At 57.0% G+C, this 22,136-nt stretch overlaps 1 protein-coding gene across 1 annotated transcript in view; it reads left to right on the forward strand.

Moving 5' to 3' along the window:
* The window catches only part of DNAH17 (dynein axonemal heavy chain 17), a 101,217-nt gene that overhangs the window by 18,227 nt on the left and 60,854 nt on the right, over positions 1 to 22,136 (forward strand). Inside the window, exons 18-32 of the mRNA XM_036267784.1 lie at positions 2,991 to 3,173; positions 6,161 to 6,415; positions 7,026 to 7,195; positions 7,632 to 7,854; positions 8,830 to 8,946; positions 9,029 to 9,115; positions 10,288 to 10,440; positions 15,465 to 15,713; positions 17,001 to 17,123; positions 18,147 to 18,494; positions 18,592 to 18,683; positions 19,052 to 19,178; positions 20,133 to 20,285; positions 21,515 to 21,640; positions 21,725 to 21,832. Of these exons, the coding sequence (XP_036123677.1) occupies positions 2,991 to 3,173; positions 6,161 to 6,415; positions 7,026 to 7,195; positions 7,632 to 7,854; positions 8,830 to 8,946; positions 9,029 to 9,115; positions 10,288 to 10,440; positions 15,465 to 15,713; positions 17,001 to 17,123; positions 18,147 to 18,494; positions 18,592 to 18,683; positions 19,052 to 19,178; positions 20,133 to 20,285; positions 21,515 to 21,640; positions 21,725 to 21,832 (2,514 nt within the window). The remainder of the gene's footprint in view (positions 1 to 2,990; positions 3,174 to 6,160; positions 6,416 to 7,025; positions 7,196 to 7,631; positions 7,855 to 8,829; positions 8,947 to 9,028; positions 9,116 to 10,287; positions 10,441 to 15,464; positions 15,714 to 17,000; positions 17,124 to 18,146; positions 18,495 to 18,591; positions 18,684 to 19,051; positions 19,179 to 20,132; positions 20,286 to 21,514; positions 21,641 to 21,724; positions 21,833 to 22,136) is intronic.

A 22,136-nucleotide genomic window follows, 5' to 3' on the forward strand; every position in this document is an offset into this window, starting at 1 on the left:
ATATGCGTGTGCACATGTCATAACTGTGATACCGTAGGTAGATACAAGGTTTACACCAGAGAACACAGGTTGCAATTTCTGGCTAAAAGAACAGCCTGTCATGTTATCGTGTGAACAGGACTGTTAGCATCTGCCAGGGTGGCCAGTCCGTCCCAGCACCCTAGACCCCTCGGGCCCAGGCGCAGGACATTTGGTCACCTTCTGCTTGCTGTACCGAAAGGGGAGCAGAACGCCCCACAGAGCTGGGTGTGGTCCCACCTCGCTGCCAGGCAACGGAAAGCAGGTACCCGACTCCTAGTGTTGATTGTGAGGCCGGCACCCTCCTGGTGCCTGGCTGGGAGGCCGGCACCCTCAGCCTTGCAGGCTCACGAGGGGACCAGACTGGGCTGCCCTGTGCAGGTGCATTTTAGCTGGGACCCTCCAGTGCACGAGAGGGGCACATACAGCAGGGGCCGTCCTGCCTGGCTGTGACCCCACCACGCACTATGACCCTACCATGCACTACGACCCCACCATACACTATGACCTCACCACACACTATGACCCCACCACACACTGTGACCCCACCATATGCTGCGACCCCACCATGCACTACGACCCCACCACGCACTACGACCCCACCACGCACTATGACCCCACCATGCACTACGACCCCACCATGCACTACGACCCCACCATGCACTATGACCTCACCACACACTATGACCCCACCACACACTGTGACCCCACCATATGCTGCGACCCACCACGCACTATGACCCCACCACGCACTATGACCCCACCACGCACTATGACCCCACCATGCACTACGACCCCACCATGCACTATGATGTCACCACACACTATGACCCCACCACACACTGTGACCCCACCATATGCTGCGACCCCACCACGCACTACGACCCCACCACGCACTACGACCCCACCATGCACTACGACCCCACCATGCACTATGACGTCACCACACACTATGACCCCACCGCACACTGTGACCCCACCGTATGCTGCGACCCCACCACGCACTATGACCCCACCACGCACTATGACCCCACCACGCACTATGACCCCACCATGCACTACGACCCCACCACGCACTATGACCTCACCACACACTATGACCCCACCACACACTGTGACCCCACCATATGCTGTGACCCCACCACGCACTATGACCCCACCATGCACTACGACCCCACCATGCACTATGACGTCACCACACACTATGACCCCACCACACACTGTGACCCCACCGTATGCTGCGACCCCACCACGCACTATAACCCCACCACGCACTATGACCCCACCACGCACTATGACCCCACCATGCACTACAACCCCACCATGCACTACGACCCCACCACAAACTGTGACCCCACCACGCACTGTGACCCCATCATGTACTGTGACCCCACCATAAACTGACCCTACCACACACTGTGACCCCACCACGCTCTGTGACCCCATCATGTACTGTGACCCCACCACAAACTGTGACCCCACCACGCACTGTGACCCCACCATATGCTGCGACCCCACCACGCACTACGACCCCACCATGCACTACGACCTCACCACACACTATGACCCCACCACACACTGTGACCCCACCATATGCTGCGACCCCACCACGCACTATGACCCCACCATGCACTATGACCCCACCACGCACTATGACCCCACCATGCACTACGACCCCACCATGCACTATGACCTCACCACACACTATGACCCCACCACACACTGTGACCCCACCATATGCTGTGACCCCACCACGCACTATGACCCCACCATGCACTATGACCCCACCATGCACTACGACCCCACCACGCACTATGACCTCACCACACACTATGACCCCACCACACACTGTGACCCCACCGCGCACTATGACCCCACCACGCACTACGACCCCACCTTGCACTACGACCCCACCATGCACTATGACCTCTCCACACACTATGACCCCACCACACACTGTGACCCCACCATATGCTGCGACCCCACCACGCACTATGACCCCACCACACTATGACCCCACCATGCACTACGACCCCACCATGCACTACGACCCCACCATGCACTACGACCCCACCACGCACTGTGACCCCATCATGTACTGTGACCCCACCACAAACTGACCCCACCAGACACTGTGACCCCACCACGCTCTGTGACCCCATCATGTACTGTGACCCCACCACAAACTGTGACCCCACCACGCACTGTGACCCCACCACACACTGTGACCCCACCACACACTGTGACCCCGCCACACACTGTGACCCCACCACGCACTGTGACCCCACCACACACTGTGACCCCACCACACACTGTGACCCCGCCACACACTGTGACCCCACCACGCACTGTGACCCCACCACGCACTGTGACCCCGCCACACACTGTGACCCCACCACACACTGCGACCCCACCACGCACTGTGACCCCACCACACACTGTGACCCCACCACACACTGTGACCCCACCACGCACTGTGACCCCACCACACACTGTGACCCCGCCACACGCTGCGACCCCGCCATGCACTGTGGCCATGGCCCAGCACTCGGAAGGGAGGCAGCCACCACTGCACACGCTCTATATGTTCCCAATTCGTTGAGTCCTCACAATAACCCACATAGGTGGGCACATGTCTGTCCTATAAAATGATTTTTCTCAGTTATGTATCTGGGGAAATGAGGCGGTCAAGGCCACAGAGCTAGTAAGAAGCAGTCCGGGCTCTGAACTGAGGTCGCCGGTCTGTCCTTGCAGTCACTGCCCTGCCCTGACCTGGCCACTCCAGCCGGTGCTTGGCGCTGTGGCCCTGCATCTGCTTTCTGACCACTTGCTCCAGGGGCCACCGGGCAGCTCTCCGAAGTGGTCCCGGCCAGTGGGAGCTAGGCCTCTACCCCGGGCGGTGCCCACAGTGCCCCCCAGGCGCTGAGCGGGGTCCCCGAGGGGGAGGCACGGACCCGTGCGGTCTGTTGCAGGAGAGCATCGCGCCGCTGTTCGAGGTCCACATGGAACTGGGCGAGTTCGGGCTGGTCTTCAACCCGTCCCTGGAGGTGGGCGCCGAGCACGGCTTCCTGGAGCTGATTGACAGCCTGATCAACGACATCTACAACGTGGCCAAGCTCATCCCCCGGCTGGCCAAGGGCAGACTGAACTACAAGGTCGGTCTGGGCCTCCTTGGGCCCCGCCTGCCTCCCCTGCCCGGGCACCAGCTCCGTTCCTGGTGCGGAACTGTCTTCCCGCTCGGCAGTGCTGGTCCCTGCGTGTCACGGGATGGTGGCTCAGAGAGGGACCGGGTTCCTCAGACCCGGCCTTCCTCCTCATGTGGCTTCTCCTCCGTGAGCCCGGCTGCCATTCCCCGGCACCTGCCTGCACCCGCAGGACGCCCAGAGTGTGCCCCTACCCCTCCCTGGTGTTTCTCTCCTTTCTGTAACGTGAGCACCAGCATTTGACACAAGCGTCTCCACTGGCCCTCGCGTCCGTCTGCTCTAAATGCCCTCCAGTGCTGCCCAGAGCAGACGCGGTGGGACCAGCTTCCGGGCATGCAGCGGGCACCGGAAACTGGCTCCCGGGGGCTGAGTCTATGGGAGCATTGTCTCTAAACAGTAGAGCAAAAATCAGAAGCAACCTAACGTCCACCAGCCAGGAGCTGATCAACAGACTCTGGCCATCCACACGGAGGCGTCGGGACGAACCACAGAAATGAGCCGGGCTGGAAGGATGCTCAGTGTTTCTCACGCGGTGCAACAATGTTTAGAATAGGACCTCGCTCATTTAGACACACAGAAACCTGTCTTCCTATGGATACACTCTAAGCTATTAACAGTGCTTGCTTCTGGGAGATAGGCTGGGGGTAGGGGTGGTGGGGGCCGAGGGGAGGCAAAGGGGCTCCTTCCTGTATTCTTGTGCTGTTTGAAAGTTTTGAAAATGATCACATCATCTATAATAACGGGAGGGAGAGAGGTGTGTGTGCGTGTGCATGTGTGTGCATGTGTGTGGGAAGGACACAAGAGCACCTACCTGTCAAGGTCAAGGTCAAGGACAGCTTCCTGGAGGAGCGGGTCTGTGCGCTGCGTCTTGAAGGCGGGAGACAGTGGCTTGCGGCTGTGTGGGCCACGGAGAGGGGACGTGCCCGGCCCAAGTGCACGCAGCTAGCCGTTCCAGGGTTCAGAACAGAGCTTACCATAGTGACCAGCTCAGGTACGGGCATGGGACCCAACTCAGGCCAACGAGAGCGGGGCCCGACACTCACTCCGGAACCCGGCAGCCATGCGGGGCCCTGAGGGCTTCACCCACTGATGCAGCCGCTCGAGGAGAGGACAGAGAGACGCAGAGGGCCACCCTGGTGATCGAGCTGTCCCCTGCGGCCCCCCCGCCCGTTTGTGCCCACGAGGTTGTAATTCGTGGTGGTGACTGAGTGACAGGGACAGGCCAAGGTCACTGACAGAAACGTTGGATGTTGCTCCCAGGTCTCCTGGGAAGGACGGGCTCAGTGGCCACGCAGGGCCATAGGGACGCAGCCGGCGTGGTCAGCACACAGAAGCAGGAGAGAGGGGCGTCAGGCCAGGTCTTTACTGGGGCTTCTGCAGGAAAGGGAGGCTGGCAGGGGGACGGCTCAGGACAGAGTGTCTCAGTTCTCTGACACCTGGCCCTGGGTGATTAGGGCAGAAGGCACACGGGCTTGTAGTGTGAGGGTTTGGTAAAGGTTGGGGTGTGGCCCGACCGGTGTGGCTCAGTGGCTGAGCGGTGACCCTGCACCAAGAGGTCACCAGTTCGATTCTCGGTCAGGGCACATGCCAGGTTGTGTGTCCAATCCCCAGTTGGGGGGCGGCCGATCGATGTTCTCTCTCATCGATGTTTCTATCTCTCTCTCTCCTTCTCCCTTCCTCTCTCTCTCAAATCAATAAAGAAAAAATAAATTAAAAGAAAAAAATTTTTAAAAAGCCCTGGCCGGTTTGGCTCAGCAGTAGAGCGTCAGCCCGTGGACCAATGAGTTGCGGTTTTGATTCCAGCCAAGGGCATGTACCTCAGTTGCAGTTCATCCCTGGCCCTGGTCGGGGTCGTGTGGGAGACAACCAGTTGATGTGTCCTTCTCACATCAGTATTTCTCTCTCTCTTCCTTTCTCTCCCTCCCACTCTATCTGAAGATAAATCGAAAAATATCCTCAGGTGAGGATATATATATAGAGAGAGAAACTCAAAAGATCCCACCCAGCCTGGGCCTCCCGTGTTCCCTGCTCTAGCCATCCTTCAGTTCTCAAGCATCTGCTTCCTCCCTGCGCAGGGCCTTTGCATGTGCTTTGCTGCTTCTCCTGCTCTTTGCCTACTCGTCTTTCAGCTCTCAGGGAGCATCCCCCCAGCCTCCTCCCTATTACACCTTAAAGCAAGTGCCAGAGTCGTGATGCCTCATTTCGGTGATTCTTTGATGACCCCACCCCTGGACTGCATCCTCCATGTGCACTCTGTCTGCATCCCCAGTGTGCCCACGCTGTCACCTGGCACACAGAGGGTGCTGAGTAACAATTGGATGGGTGGATGGATGGGTGGATGGATGGGTGGGTGGGTGGGTGGATGGATGGGTGGATGGATGGATGGGTGGATGGGTGGATGGATGGATGGGTGGATGGATGGGTGAATGGATGGATGGGTGGATGGGTGGATGGATGGGTGGATGGGTGGGTGGATGGATGGATGGGTGGATGGATGGATGGATGGGTGGATGGGTGGGTGGGTGGATGGATGGATGGGTGGATGGATGGATGGATGGGTGAATGGGTGGGTGGATGGATGGATGGGTGGATGGATGGGTGGATGGATGGATGGATGGGTGGATGGATGGATGGATGGGTGGATGGATGGATGGATGGATGGGTGGATGGATGGATGGATGGGTGGATGGGTGGGTGGATGGGTGGATGGATGGGTGGATGGGTGGATGGATGCCCCATCATCCTGGGTTGTCTGGGCAAAAGTCACATCTCGTATATCTTCTTGAGGGAGAACACTGCACATCAGGGACTGTCCCCAGTCCCCGTGTGGTGAGGTCAGTGCCGTTTCCACCAGCAGAAAGCCACTGTCCAGGGCGGCTGGGCAGTCTGGTTGGGACCGCAGGCAGCACGCTCACCGGGTGTCTCTCCTGCCCTTGCAGTTCGACCTGGAAGACTCGACAGAGCTGATGGAGATGCGGGAGGGCATCTCCAACCTGGTGGTCAGCACCATGAAGGAGGCGGAGGAGTTTCAGGACTCCTTCGAGAGGTACTCCTACCTCTGGGTGGACGACCTGCACGAGTCCATGAAGAACTTCCTCACCTACGGCCGCGTGGTCACCATGGAGGACCTGGACATCCGGATTGACGAGTCGGCCCCCAAGACGCCCCCCACCCTCACCCAGTTCCAGCAGCAGGTGCGTGGGTGCCCCGGCCCTGCTCCCCGGGGCGACTTAGACCCTGGTTTTACAGTGTAGGTTTCATTATTGTTCTGGTCTGGAGAGGCCGACACGTAGGAGAAGGCTGCTCAGTTCCCAAGGGGAAGGGTGTGCCCCCAAAGGGCCACATGGGAGCACAGGGGGCCCGGCAGGCAAGGGAAGGAGAGAATGTGGGGGGAGGGCCTGCTGTGGTTTCTGTGGCTTCGTGGGACGGGACGAGCAGCCTTGGGGTCCGCTAGTCTGAACCCTTGCCAGGGACTCCAGGGGTCGGGGCGGCCCCGAGTGGTCTGACACCGGCCCTGGCTGGCTAGGACAGGGGGACAGTGGCCCGGAGTGTGAGAGCCTGACTCAGGAGGGGCGGGGGGCTCTGGGTGGGTCGGTTTATATATGAAAGAGGCTCCCTGGGGAGTTGTCACTATCTCTGGGAATCAGCCAGCCCTGGGGGTCAGTGACGCCTCCCCTCTGCAGCTTCGGCCCAGGAAGCCTGTGATGCCCTGGACGGGCTCTCCTGAGCTGGGCCACGGCCGGCCCCTGGGGCCCCGGGTGCTGGGAGGGGGCCGGCCGGCGCGAGCGGAGGCTGTGTTTGCAGATCGACTCCTACGAGCGGCTGTACGAGGAGGTGTCCAGGTGCGAGAACACCCAGGTGTTCAGTGGCTGGCTGCAGTGTGACTGCCGGCCCTTCAAGCAGGCGCTGCTCAACACCATCAAGCGCTGGAGCTTCATGTTCAAGCACCACCTGAGCAACCACGTCCTCAGCAGGTGGGCGCGGAGGGGCACGCCAGGGGCCGGGCACACACCCTCCCAGGGGAGGGCGCCGTGGCCGCTGGGCGCCTGCTTACTGAGCGCTCGGGGTCTGGGCGCCGGGGAACCCGCAGGAGCTTAGAGCCTGGCGGGGGGCCTGCTTGTGACGAGTGACCGTGACGGCACAGATACTGGTGACGGTCGGGGTCGTGAGAGAGGGCAGTTGAGCCGAGTGCCACTGGGGAGGCCAGCAAAGGCCTCTCTGATGTGGCCTTGCCCTGGGGTTTGCTGTCAGTGTGAGGGGAGCTGGCGAGGCAGGGGTGGCGTGGAGGTGGGGGAACAGCAGGTGTGCAGAGGGCAGGAGCCCTCCCTGCTTGGGGAGCCCCTCCGGCCCGGCGCCGTGGCCACAGCGTCCCCGTGGAGGCCTGTCACAGGCCGCTCTCCTGCCCCTTAGCCTCAGCGACCTGGAAGCCTTCATGAAAGTCGCCAGGACGGGCCTAACGAAGCCCGTCAAGGAAGGGGACTACGACGGTCTGGTGGAGGTGATGGGCCATCTCATGAGGGTCAAGGAGAGGCAGGCGACGACCGACAACCTGTTTGAGCCCCTGAAGCAAACCATCGAGCTGCTCAAGACGTACGGGGAGGAGATGCCGGAGGAGACGCACGTGAAGCTGCAGGTGGGCGGCCAGCAGGCCCTCGTGTCCGGGGGCGGGGGACGGCCATGGTGGGGTGGGGGCTGGGGGAGCGGTGTGACACACGGGGTCAGAGATGCACCGCTGCCAACAGAAACCATCAGCTCATCGCAGAAGAAAGTGAAACCATGTCCATTTGCGGGCAAAGATTTTGTGGGCTGGGGTTTTTCTTCTTTAAAATAGTTTATGGTTTTAAGTACAATACTTGCCCAGGGGTGAAGAACTTGGAAAACACAACATCCATCTGATTGGTAAAGCCATTCCTGGAATGGCAAACTCCTGGGCGTGGAGAACAGGGGCATGGCTGCTAGGGGCAGGAGCCTTGGTGGCAGTACAGCGACCACACGGCGGCCCCTCCACGGGACAGTGCCGTGTGGGCTGTGGCAGTGGCTGCAGGAATCCATACATGGGATAAAATTGCTCACAGCACACATGCACATATACACACATGTCCACACACAGCACATGCATACATGTGTGCACACATGGGCAAACACACACATCCACACACAGCACACATGCACACACAATACATGCACACAATGTGCACACACAGCACATGGGTGCATGTGCACATACACACATATGCACACAATAGGCACACAACACATACGTGCACATGTGCACACACAAGATGTGCGCACCACAAGTGATATATACACATGTACACATATGTGCATGCATAGCACGCACAACACATGTGTGACCTGTACATGCGCGCATGTGCACACAGCACACACATGCACACATATACATGTCCACACACATGCACACAGACTCGAGTCGTCTGAGTAACCAACGCCCATGCCGACACCTGGTGGGGCCACTGAACCGCAGCGTGCTGATGGCCCCAGGAAACGGGGCACACGAGACTCTGCTCCCCGTGGGTCTGCAATTATTTCACAATAAACGGTGGGAAAAGAAAGGGAAGGGAGCCGCCCTGGGCTTCGCCTGCCGCAGGAACTGCCGGAGCAGTGGACAAACACCAAGAAGCTGGCCATTCAGGTGAAACAGAACGTGGCGCCCCTGCAGGCCAACGAGGTCAACATCCTGCGGAGGAAGTGCCAGCAGTTCGAGGTGCTGTGGCCCCCGGGCAGGCCGGGGTGGGGGCTGGGCGTGGGCCCGTGTGACCTCCGTGACCCCCGTGGTTCTCCCGCAGCTCAAGCAGCACGAGTTCAGGGAGAAGTTCAGGCAAGAGGCCCCGTTCACCTTCAGCGACCCCGACCCCTACAAGTCCCTGAACAAGGTACCTGCTCCAGGCTGAGCTGGGGTGACGGGAACCTCGCCTACTGTCTTGTCAGCTGCCGTCCTTGCGAGTCCACAGGGGCCCCAGTGGGACTGGCCTATGCTCCAGCCCCACAGCTCACACCCACCTGAGTACCCTGCAGACCCCCCGCTGCTGCCCCGCTGCCCCCCCAGGTCCCCGACCGTTCACATTCAGCAGTCTCCTGCCCCCGACCCTTCCTGTCCTGGCCCGCCATGTGCAGCCGTGGCCAAGCCTCACCCTTGCCCCCCTGTTCCCACTGTTCAGTCCATGTTAAGTCAGCGTCCGCCACCCAAGCTCCACGGCCCAGGACCTGGCACCCACTCACGTCAGGGCTGGCGGGAGCCCCAGGGAGCACACCGGGCACTGCTGATGCTTCTGCTCCCCGCACTGTGCCCAGCCCACGCCTCTGCCTCACCCCGCAGTGCCACAGGCGAGAGCACAGGGAGCCCCAAGGGGCCTCCAGGGTCACCCGCACTTCCCCGGCCCCCAGCCTCTGCTCTTCCCTTTGCTCAGCCCCGAAGCCACCATTTCCGAGGGTCAAGTCATCCCCTTTGCTCTCGGCCACTTCCTAACCTCCGGGCCCCCGAGCCACCGTGCACACAGGCCCGTTCTCTCCCTGAACCCCAGAGCACTTGTCCACGGGGCCCAGGCTGCATCCGAAGAGCTCCCACGTGAGCTGCACGCGCGTGTACACACTCAACACCAGAGCGTTCACGGCGGTGCACACTTAGTCATGGGGTCTGAGATGACTCTTCTTCTCCCTCCTCTTTGCTTATCTATATTCCTCTCATTTCCCAAGCAACCAAGCATTACCTACATCATTCCTAATAAGGTAGAAAAATACGCGTAGCCTGAACATGGGGGCGATTCTGGGGAACCAGGAAATCTCAGGACGAAATTCAGCATTGACACGACACCCATGAAAAGTCCGCTTCCGGGCCTGACGGCACAGACAAGCCAGCATTTGACCAGACCAGAAGCAGGGGGGCTTTGAAGGCGGGAGGGGGGTGCTGTTCCCCCAGCCCCACCCCGGAAAGTCCGCCCTCGTCATATGTGGGAGGGTTGATGCTCGCAGCTCCGAGGCAGAGAGAACGGGGCAGGGCGCCACCGAGTGGGCCGCCCTGGTCACCGCCCCTGTCGCCCACCCCCAGCAACAAAAGAGCATCGTGGCCATGGAGAACATCATGGAGGCGCTGTACAAGTCGGGGAGCCTGTTCGAGGTCGCCGTCCCCGACTACAAGCAGCTCAAGGCCTGTCACAAAGAGGTCTGCCTGCTGAAGGAGCTTTGGGACATGATCGTCATGGTGAGCTGGACAGCAAGCCCAGGCGGGGCGGGCCTGGTGTCCTGCAGTTGTGACCATGCAGCAAGAGGTCTGCTGGTCTTCGATGGGAGCACCCGCAGGACCCCAGGATGGGCCACTCGCCTCAAGCTTCTCTGCTCATCTTCTCTCCACTCCACCGTGTGGCTCTCTCCTCCCCCCTTCCCCTCCTCCCTCCTCTCTCAACTTCACTCTCTTTAAAAATGTTAAAGAGAAGAAATGCCACCCACCCCCCTGGAAAGAAAGACCCCGTGGCATCAGCGTCCCCTGCTGGCGTGACAGGGAGCCTCTCTCTTCTGTGACCGGGCATATCTTTAGCCCATTTTCTAATCGATTTCTTTTTCTTTTTCTCTTGAGTTTTGAAATTTCTGTATAGTGTCTCAGAAGCCAGTCCTTTGTCGGATCTGTGGTTTGCAAACGGCTTCTTCCAGTCAGAGCCAGACTGTTCCCCCATCTCCACAGGGTCTTTGGAAGAGCAAATGTGCGTGGTGTTGGTGACGCCCAGTTTCTCTGTTTTTATTTTTACGGATCATGCCTTTCGCGTCAAATCAAAGAACCCTTCGCCTAGATGTTGAAGACCTCTCCCACATTGGTTGGTTGGTTTTTCCTTAAAAGTGTTACTGCTTCGTGCTCTGCATTGAAGTCTGTGGTTCGTTTTGAGTTCAGCTCTGAGAGGTGAGGTGCAGGTTATGGCTCGTCTCTTGCCCAGGGGTGTCTGGCTGAGACCACACCGTTTGTCCGGAGGCTGCTCTTCCAAGGTTGAGTTGCTTTCACACCATCCTCAAAAGTTAGCTGGGCCCGGCCAGTGTGGCTCAGGGCATGGAGTGTCGTCCCTGCACCGAGAGGTCACCAGTTCGATTCCTGGTCAGGGCACATGCCCGGGTTGCGGGCTCGATCCCCACTGGGGGTGGGCAGGAGGTGGCTCATCAATGATTCTCACATTGATGTTTCTATCCCTCTCTCCCTCTCCCTTGCTCTCTTTCTAAAAAAAAAAAAAAAAATTAAAAAATTAAAGTTAGTTGGGCCTTGGCCAGTTTGGCTCAGCAGTTAGAGCATCAGCCCAAGGACTGAAGGGTCTCGGGTTTGATTCCCTGTCAAGGGCATGTACCTGGGTTGCAGGTTCAATCGCTGGCCCCAGGTTGGGGTCATGCAGGAGGCAAACAATCAATGTCTCTTTCTCTCTTCCTCCCTCTCTCTCTTTCTCTCCCCCTCCCCCACTCTCTCCCTCCCTTCCATTCTATCTAAAAATTTTTTTAAAAACCAGTCAAAAAATATCCTCAGGTGAAAATTAACAACAAAAATGAGTCAGTTGGGCCCATCTGTGTGGGGCTCTGTGTGAGTTCTCTGTCCCATACAGCACTGCAGTCTTGCTACTGTAGCTACATCCGTGGAGTGAGTGGTTCCGCCCACTTTACTCTTCTTCAGAATTGCTTTGCTGCTTCCAGGACTTATGCTTTTCCATATACATTTTAGAATAAGCTTTTGTTATGTCTACAAAAACAAAAAAAACAAAAGCCCTTGGGATTTCTATAGGAATTGCATTAAATTTGTAGCTAATTCTGGGGAAAATGGACATCTTTGCTATGTGGCGTCTTCTGATCCATGAACATAGTATGTCTCTCCATTTATCTGGGTCTTCTTTGATTTCTTTTCATTAGTCATTTTGTCATACAGATCCTATACAAATTTTGTTAGATTTAGATCTAAATATTTCCTCTTTTTCTTTCTATCTTCCCCCCTTGCTGTGATTGTGAATGCTATTGAGCTTTCAGTTTTGGTTTTTGGATGTTTGCTTTGGTGTGTACAAATATAATGGAATTTTGTGTGTTGATATTGTATCTTGTAACCTTTCTGAATTCACTTATTAGTTTTAGGAGTATTTTTTGTTTTTAAATTCTCACCTGAGGGTATTTTTACATTTATCATCAGCTATAGTGGGAGGGAGAGAGGAAGAGAGAAGGAGAGAGAGAAACATCAATGTGAGAGAGACACATTGACTGGTTGCCTCCTGCACAACCCAACCAGGGCCAGGAACGAACCACAACCGAGGTACATGCCCTTGACTGGAATTGAACCCATGACTCATTGGTCTGAGGGCCGATGCCCCAGTCACTGAGCCAAATTGCCCAGGGCAGGAGTATTTTTAAAATAGATTCCTTAGGGATTTTCTACATAGATAATAATACCATCTCCTTTCCTTCCAATCTGTATTCCTTTTATTTATTTTTCTTGCCTTATTACAGTGGCCAGAACTTCAATACTATGTTGAATAAGAGTAGTGAGAGCAGATGCCCTTGCATTATTCTGAGTCTTAGGGGAAATGTTTTATCATTAAGGAGGACACTAGCTACAAATTTTCAAGTTGAGGGAGTTTTCTATTCCAATTTTGCGAGTTTTTATCATGAATGGGTGTGAGGTTTTGTCAAATGTTTTTTTTCTGTGCCAACTGATGTGATTGTATGATTTTTCTTTTTTCGTCTGCTAATATGGTGCATTACATTCATTGATTTTTTTACTATTGGAAGAAATCCCATTTGACCATGGCATATCATTCTTTTTATATATTGCTAGATTAAGTTTGCTAATTGTTTGTTGAGAATTTTTGTATCTGAGTTCTTAAGAGGTTTGATTTGTAGTTTTTCTTGTGATATCTTTGGTTTGGGTACCAAGGTAATACCAGACTCATGAAATGTACTGACAGCCCTGGCTGGTTTGGCTCAGCGGTTGGAGCGTTGGCCTGCGGTCCAGAGAGACCCAGGTTTGGTTCCCGCTAAGGGCACATACCTCGGTTGCAGTTTGTCCCCGGCCCTGGTTGGTCGTGCGGGTGGCAGCCACTCGATGTGTCCCTTTCACGTCGATGTTTCTCTCTCTCTCTCTCTCTCTCTCTCTCTCTCTCTCTCCCTCCCACTCTATCTGAACAAAATATATCGAAAAATGTCCTCGAGTGAGGATAAAAAAATAAAAAATAAAAAAAATAAATGTACTGACAAATGTTCTTTAAGAGATTGTGTAAAATTGGTGTTAATTCTTTAAATGTTTGGTAAAATTTTCAGTCAAACCATCTGGGCCTAGAGGTTTTTCTTTGGGGAGATTTTTAGTTATAAATTCAATTCCTTCCTCCCTTCCTCCCTTCCTCCCTCCCTCCCTTCCTCCCTTCCTCCCTTCCTTCCTTCCTTCCCTCACCAGAGGATATTTTTAAAATTTATTTTCAGATAGAGTATGAGGGAGAGAGAGGGAAAAAAAGAGAGAGAAAAAAACACTGACGTGAGAGGGACACGTCGACTGGTTGCCTCCTGCATGACCCTGACCAGGGCTGGGGACGAACTGCCGCCGAGGCACATGCCCTTGGTCAGAATCGAACCCATGACTCTTTGGTCTGAGGGCCAAGGCTCTACCGCTGAGCCAAAACAGCCAGGGCTAAATTCAATTTCCTTAGTGGGCATGGCTCCATTCCAGTTGCCTGTTGCAATTTCGTGAGCAGTTTGGAAATGAGTTGGATCATTTGTGGTTTTCAAGGAACTGGCCCATTTCTTCTGCCTTGTTTGGCTCACAAGGGAAAAGTTGTCCTGGTTTTGCCTTATTACCCTTCTCAGTGGTGCCTTCCGAGATGGGTGACTCATGTCGTCCTTCCTGTCATCTCTGTTCGCGGAGCCAGGGGCTCCTAAGTCATAAACTTCATTGACTCTTCAGAGAACCAGCTTTGAATGTAATGCTTTTTCTGAATTGTTTTACGGCTTTCGTTTTCACTGCTGCCTGGTCTTATCTTCATCATTTCCTTCCTTCTGTTTGCTTTGGGTTCATTTTGCTCCTGTGTGTGTGTTTCTTGATTTGAGACGTTCCAGGGTGAGCATTCAGTGATATAAAACAAACCTCTCTGCCTTAGCTGTGTCCCAATATATTTTCGTATTTCCTTCAGTTTTATGTAATTTTTTTTTTAATCCTCATCCGAGGATATTTTTCCATTTATCTTCAGCCAGAGTGGGAGAGAGGGAGGGAGAGAGAGAGGGACACATTGACCGACTGCCTCCTGCACAACCCTCACCAGAGCCGGGGATGAACCGCAACCAGGGTACGTGCCCGAGGTACGTGCCCTTGACCAGGATCACACCTGCCACTCTTTAGTCCGTGGGTTGACGCTGCAACCACTGAGCCCCACCGACCAGGGCAGTGCTATGTATTTTTTACATTTCTTTTGAGGTTTCCTCTTGAACCTGGGGTTATCTAGAAGGGTGTTTTTAATTTCGGAACGTTTGGGGATTTTCCTGTTGCCTTTCTACTACTGATTTGTAGTGTGACTCCATGGGGTCAGAGAACACACTACGTGACTTCCACTATGTCTACGTTTTTTTTTTTGTTTTTTTTTAATCCTCATCTGAGGACATTTTTCCATTTTTTGTACAGACAGAGTGGGAGGGAGAGAGAGGAAGAGAGAGAGAGGGAAACATCGATGTGAAAGGGACACATCGAGTGGCTGCCACCCGCACGACCAACCAGGGCTGGGGACAAACTGCAACCGAGGTACATGCCCTTAGCGGGAACCGAACCCGGGTCTCTCTGGACCGCAGGCCGACGCTCTAACCGCTGAGCCAAACCGGCCAGGGCTATGTCTACGTTTTCAGGCTTATTCCATGGCTTGGGATGTGAATGTTCCAACAGCACTTGGGAAAAAAAAGCATCTTCTGCTTCTGTCGGGTGGGATGTCCTCTCTGTCAGTTAGGTCCCTGGGTCGGTTGTGTTATTCAGCCCTTCTGGGCCCTCACTGATTTCGTGCCCAAACGTCGTCTACATGCTAACTTTCCAGTTGTGTCTTCAAAAATTTAACTTCTTTTAAGTTGCATCTTTTACAACGGCGTTGTTTTCCCCTTGTATCCGCCCACTTCACCAAACTCTGCGATTTGTTCTAAGCAGCCCTGGCCGGAGTCTGCTCTCCAGGGGCAGGGGCACAGGTGTGGGCCGCGAGGGTCGGCCCGGGGCCCCGCGAACGCGGACGGTGCGTGTCTCCCGGTCAGGTAAACACCAGCATCGACGACTGGAAGACCACCAAGTGGAAAGACATCAACGTGGAGCAGATGGACATCGACTGCAAGAAGTTTGCCAAAGACGTGAGGTCCTTGGACAAGGAGATGAAAACCTGGGACGCCTTCGTGGGGCTGGACAGCACCGTGAGGAACATGATCACGTCGCTGCGCGCCGTCAGCGAGCTGCAGAACCCCGCCATCCGGGAACGCCACTGGCTGCAGCTCATGCAGGCCACCCAGGTACCCCGCCGCCGCGGGCTCGGGCCGCGTGGGCAGGCCGGCGTCCTGCGCGTGGGACCTTCACAGTGGCAGGGCCCGGGCTCAGGGCCGCCAAGCGCCAGGCTGAGACTTCTGCTATCGCCACCGGGAGATCCTTATTTTTTTTAAAAATCCTCACCCGAGGATATTTTTTTTTCATTTATCCTCCGATAGAGTGGGAGGGAGGGGGAGAGAGAGAGAAACATCGACATGAGAAAGACACATCGACTGGCTGCCTCCCACACGACCCCGACCAGGCCAGGGGACTTAACCGCAACCGAGGTACGTGCCCTTGACTGGAATGGAACCCGCGACTCTGGTCCGTGGGCCAGCGCTCTAACCGCTGAGCCAGGCCCACCAGGGCGACAATCCTTACTTTTCAAAGGGCCCACCATTTTCATTTGGACCTGGGCCCCACAACATCGCCGCCGGTTCTGGTTGTAGGTCTAGTGTCCACAGTGCTCAGGAAGTTGGGGGTGAGTGAAAGCTCCCCGGTGGCCGCTGTACCCCAGGAGTACAGTCCTAGGGCCCAGACCTTCCCAGGGATATCCCCTAGTGGGGGGTTCTGGCCTCAACACCCACGGAAGGCAAATGGGAACCGCCCCGTCAGCAGACACTGAGCAAAGCTACGCTCGGCAGCCCCTGCGGAAGGTCCATGTGGAGGCCGGGGGGTCGGTGTCCGTGACGGTTCTACGTGTGTAGCGGAGGCCGTCACCCCCCAGGGGAGGGGGAGCAAAGGCTGCGAGCGTGCGCCGTGTGGCCGGGCCCTGGGGAGAGACATCCAGTCAAGCCTCGTGGTCCTGTGGCCTCGCGGTCCTGTGGCCTCGCGGTCCTGTGGCCTCGCGGTCCTGTGGCCTCACGATCCTGTGGCCTCGCGGTCCTGTGGCCTCGCGGTCCTGTGGCCTCGCGGTCCTGTGGCCTCCTCCTGCATTGCCACCCTCTCCGTTCCCTGGGAGGGCACCTGCCTTTGGACGTAGGCCCCGCCGACTCATCAGGATGATTTCAGCTCGTGATCCTTAGCGTGCAAAGGCCCCACTTCCGAACAGGGCTGCATTCTGAGGCCCAGGCGTGTGGACATGCGCGTGGGGGGCCCGTCCAGCCCCTGCAGGTGCCCCCTGTGACCCCAGCTTTCCCCGGAGGAGAGGCGGGGCTGGGATGCTCCCTCTGCCGCCCGGGATGCTCGCGACCTGCCTCTGCGTCAGGGACAGAGCTGTCCTCGCCGGAGCACAGGTGACCTTACATGGAACATGCCTGTTTGTCCGGCCCCAGGTGAAATTCGAGATGTCAGAGGACACGACCCTGGCGGACCTGCTCCAGCTGAACCTGCACAAGTATGAGGACGAGGTCCGGAATATTGTGGACAAGGCAGTGAAGGAGTCCGGGATGGAGAAGGTACCCTTGTCGACGGGGACGGGTCTTGTCGGGGAGGAGGCTGAGGCACCACCTGCCGTGTCTCACGTCACGTGGGGGCAGCGCTCCCTTCACACGGAAGGGAGCTTCCTGGGCCTCTTCGTACCCGCGACAGAAATCTGGTAAAATACCTCCAGACTTTATCACCGGAAGACGAAAAATCCAGTTCCTGCTACCGCTCTGCCTCCCTGCCCAGAACAGTTTGTGGATCTCCAAGCACCCCGAGTTCTTTCCGTTCCCACAGCACCCCAACCTGTGCCTGTCCGCCTTCCCTCTGCCCTGGGAGGACGGGGGCGGGACGGCCGACCTCAGCCAGTACCTAGGTGGTTCATGAGCCGCCAGCCACGAGGACACCAGCGGCTTCTGTGTGGTCCAGACCTCATCCCTCACCTAACGGGGGTGGGGCTTTGAATTGGCACATTTTGGCTCTTTTTTTGAAAACAGCTTTATTCCGCTATAACTCACATACCATACCATTCACCGTGTAAAGTGTACATGCCAATGGCCTTTAGCATGTTCACCGATATGCACAACCAACACATATTACATGGGTCCATTTGAGAACAGCTCACCATCTCAAAAAAGAAACCTATGCCCTTCAGCTATCACCCCTGCCCCGTCTTCTCTCCCCACCTCTGCCCCAGCTCTAAGCAACCCCTAAACCTCTTCCTGCCTCCATAGGTCTGTCTATCTGGAGATGTCACATCAGTGGAAACACACAATATGTGGCCTTTGTGGCCGTCACGCAGCATAATGTCCTCAGGCCCATCCATGTCGTAGCATGTAACCGTTCCGTTCCTTTTCATGGCTGAGTAATATTCCACTGTGTGATGGACCACACTGAGTCCATCGTCAGTTGATGGACCTTGTGGTGGTTTTCACCTTTTGGCCATTGTGAACACTGTTTGTATCAACACTTTGGCTTTCCAAGTTCTAGGAAACTCTGGGTCCTTCTCAGCCCCTTCACGCCAGAGGCCCTCTGATCTGAGTTCCGTTCCCCTGAAGGTGCTGAAAGCTCTGGACAGCACCTGGTCCACCATGGAGTTTGAGCACGAGCCGCACCCTCGGACGGGCACCATGATGCTCAGGTCGGACGAGGTGCTGGTGGAGACATTGGAGGACAACCAGGTGCAGCTGCAGAACCTGATGATGTCCAAGTACCTGTCCCACTTCCTGAAGGAGGTGACGAGCTGGCAGCAGAAGCTGTCCACGGCAGACTCGGTCATCTCCATCTGGTTTGAGGTCCAGAGGACGTGGAGCCACCTGGAGAGCATCTTCGTTGGCTCGGAGGACATCCGCGCCCAGCTGCCGGAGGACTCCAGGAACTTCGACGACATTGACGTGGAATTCAAGGTGAGCTCGGCCGCCTGGCTCCCGCCTGGCCACCCCCAGAAACGGCTGCGCTGGAGAACTCAGGGCGTCTGACGCCTTGGCGGTGCCCTCTTCCCAGGCCCTGATGGCAGATGCGGTGAAGACGCCCAACGTGGTGGAAGCCACCAACAAGCCCGGCCTCCTGGACAAGCTGGAGGATCTGAAGAAGAGGTGGGTCCCATGCGTGGTAGGCCAGGGACGTCACAGTGCAGGGGCCCCGAGTGCTGGCCAGGGCGAGGCCAAAAAACCCCGGTCACGGGCTCACACACCCTTCCCTTGGGAGATGGTGCTCCTGGCCACATCCTGCCGGGCCGGCCATGCCGGAGGAAGCGACTGGAGACGGCACTCTGCTCCCGCCTAGCTAGGGAGGCCCACCAGGCAGGGGCTGGCAGAGAAGGAGCTCGTCGGGTTGGAAGGTCTGAATCAAACCGGGGCTGTGAACAGCAGGCTGGCATCTCTGGAGGCCAGTCCCCCGGGCAGGGTGGCCTGGAAGACACCCTCCGCGCCGCGGGCCTCGGCAGCCTCCTGCCCTCCCCTAGGCTGGCCGTGTGCGAGAAGGCCTTGGCCGAGTACTTGGAGACGAAGAGACTGGCCTTCCCGAGGTTCTACTTTGTGTCCTCGGCCGACCTCCTGGACATTCTCTCCAACGGAAACGACCCCGTGGAGGTAGGCGGCCCCCGTTCCGAGGACAGCCCACTGCGGGCGGCCCCGCGCTCACCGCCGCGTCTGGGTAGCCCGGGGACTGTGGAGGAGCGGCCCCGGTGTCCCTGCATCACCTTGCCGGGCCGTCCACTCCAGAAGGTGCCCGGAGCCCAGCCAGGACATAAAGACAGTGTGACTCCCTGTCTCTGACCTTCCGAGCTTCATTTTCCTCATCTGGAAAGTGGGTTTTTAAAAAATGGTTTCTTAAAATATATTTTTATTGATTTTTTAGAGAGAGAGAGCTAGAAACATCACGATGAGAGAGAAACATTGATCGGCTACCTACCGCACGCAACCGGGGCGGGTGCCCTGACCGGGAATAGAACCGGGACCTCTCAGTCCGTGGGCCGATGCTCAATCCACTGGGGCACACCGGCTGGGCTGGAAAGTGGGTTTGATGCTAGGGGCTGGGCAGATGCTGTTTCTGAGAGAGACGCCCACGCACGAGCCCCTCCCTCCCATCCCGGCTCCTCCTGATAAAGCCTGGGCCCCGGGCCAGGGAGAAAAGGCTCCTGGAGACCCTCTGAAAGAGGGTTAACTAACCAGAGCAGGGAAAGCGACCATATTCTCTTAACCGCAAAGCTGCAGGACGCACTGTGGAGGGTACCACAGGGGTGGCCTGGGATGTAAGATCCGGGCTGCGGCAGGGAAACGGGCCTGGCGGCCGGGTCAGACCTTCTGGCGGAAAAGAAGTCTTCAGGGAACAGACGCTGGTCTCTGAAGCCGGGTCCCTGGGTGACCTGGGGCCCAGCCCGAGGGCAGTTTCACTGTTGCCATTTGTTGGCTAAGCCTGTTTAGTTAACGTTGACCAGAGAAAGGGGAGCATATCCCCCCCCAAAGGAAGGTGCTTCACACCGCCAAGGAACGTGGGCTGTGCACCCCTGGAGCCCCTCAGTCACATTGCCCCGGTGCCCCCAGGTGAGCCGCCACCTGTCCAAGCTCTTCGACAGTCTCTGCAAGCTGAAGTTCCGGCTGGACGCCGACGAGAAACCGCTCAAATTCGGCCTCGGCATGTACAGCAAGGAGGACGAGTATGTGGATTTCGATCGCGAGTGCGACCTCTCGGGGCAGGTGAGCATGGGCGCAGGTCACGGGGCGTTCCGAGACGCCGCCCCCAGGACCATAGGGCCGCGCCCGAGCCACGCGCCCTCAGATGCGGGCGTCACCCCCGGTCTGTGCCGGTCCCTCCCTCCTCGTCCCCCTGCCTTTATAGACTGAGTGTTCCAAGGACTCACTTCTGGAAGTGCCAGCAGCCTTACCAACAGAGTGTGAGGTGAGGCGTGTCTTGAAAAAACAGAGAAAAGAAGGGAGAAAAGAGTTTGTGGAGCCACTGAATTTTTCTACGGCCTGGAGGGGGCCCCGCCCACCTGACCCAAGTTCTAGTACCCGGTCAGACGGAATCACTGGCCTCATCGCTTTGAGAGATCACAGAGGCCGCCTCCCCTTGGGCACCCGGGGCCTCTCCAGCCTCCCCAGCAAGCCTGCAGCTCCCCACCCCAGAAGGCTGGCTCCCCTCCCCCACATCTCATTGCCCAAGTATTGATCAAGCAGCGAAGCGGTCTTGACATTAGCCCATGCAAAACGTAGTTCAGGGGTAAGTCAGCCTGGGGGGTGGGGGGATCTCAGGAGAGAAACCCCGAGCTTGAGCGCGTGGACTCAGAGCGTGGAGGGCTGGCTGCGCTGCGCTCGGACGGGGGCGGGGCGGGGGGATCCACCCATCCCAGCTCCTTGGGACTCATTCCTTCCCCAGTTCCCAAGACATGACTGCGAACCACACCAAGGGCTGCCCGCACGGGATTTGTAGTTAAAAAGGAAAAGCCACCCAACGGGGCCGTTTGGGTTCCCCCAGCAGATAGTCAGTTGAGGGCTTGTATTTAAGATACAAAAAAAGGCTTCTTGGCAAGTTTGAACCTCGAGACAATGCATTTGAGGGGCAGGTGGGTGCTCCCCTGGACATAACCCGGAACACGGGGTGGCAGGACTGGGGGTGGGGACAGAGAGGCAGCATTTCCAAATCTCAGCAATGCCTCAGAGGCTCGGACACACCTACCTTCTCTTCTAGAGTTTTCTCTGCCCCGCCCCCTTCTCTGCCTTGAACCGAGGCAGGCAGTGATTGCAAGGGCGCCCCCAGGCCTCCCAGCCCCGTTTTTCCAGTTGGGCCTGCTGGGGGCTCCAGAGGGACCTTGGCGTTTCCCACCCTGGGATGCAGATGCTGACCAACGCTACGTTTTTTAAACCACAAAGCAAGTGTTTGGACTCGGGCCCTCCCGTCAGGTGAGCGTGGCTCCGTCTGTCGGCAGGTGGAAGTCTGGCTGAACCGCGTGCTGGACCGCATGTGCGCCACGCTGCGCCATGAGATCCCAGAAGCCGTGGTCACCTACGAGGAGAAGCCCAGGGAGCAGTGGATCTTCGACTACCCCGCCCAGGTGTGCGGCAAGGACGGTCCGGGAGCCGGGCGCCCCGCTGCCTGGCCGAGCGCGGCTCACCGCGGCCCCGCCGTCTGCCTGCAGGTGGCGCTCACGTGCACCCAGATCTGGTGGACCACGGAGGTGGGCCTGGCCTTCGCGCGGCTGGAGGAGGGGTACGAGAACGCCATCAAAGACTACAACAAGAAGCAGGTGCGGGCCGGCCGTGGGGACCCCGCCCCGGGTTCCGCGGGGTGCCCGCTTCGCCAAGACGTGGCTTCCATTTCCTGTCTGGAAATTATCAAACGCTTCTGCGAGTCCACTTTTAAAGACTCCTGGTCAGAAATGTAAAAACTAAAGATGATTTTGAAATGGAAAAAGGGGACGCTACCTATAACCCATCCCCAGATAGGACCGCTGTCAACATATTATTGCCTAATTCTTATTCTAATAGTATTGTTCTTGTTCTAACAATATTACTATTTTTTCATTTCTTTTTTAATCCTCACCCGAGAAT

This window comes from Molossus molossus, unplaced genomic scaffold, assembly GCF_014108415.1.
Source record: "Molossus molossus isolate mMolMol1 unplaced genomic scaffold, mMolMol1.p scaffold_m16_p_19, whole genome shotgun sequence".
NCBI classification, from domain to species: domain Eukaryota; kingdom Metazoa; phylum Chordata; class Mammalia; order Chiroptera; family Molossidae; genus Molossus; species Molossus molossus.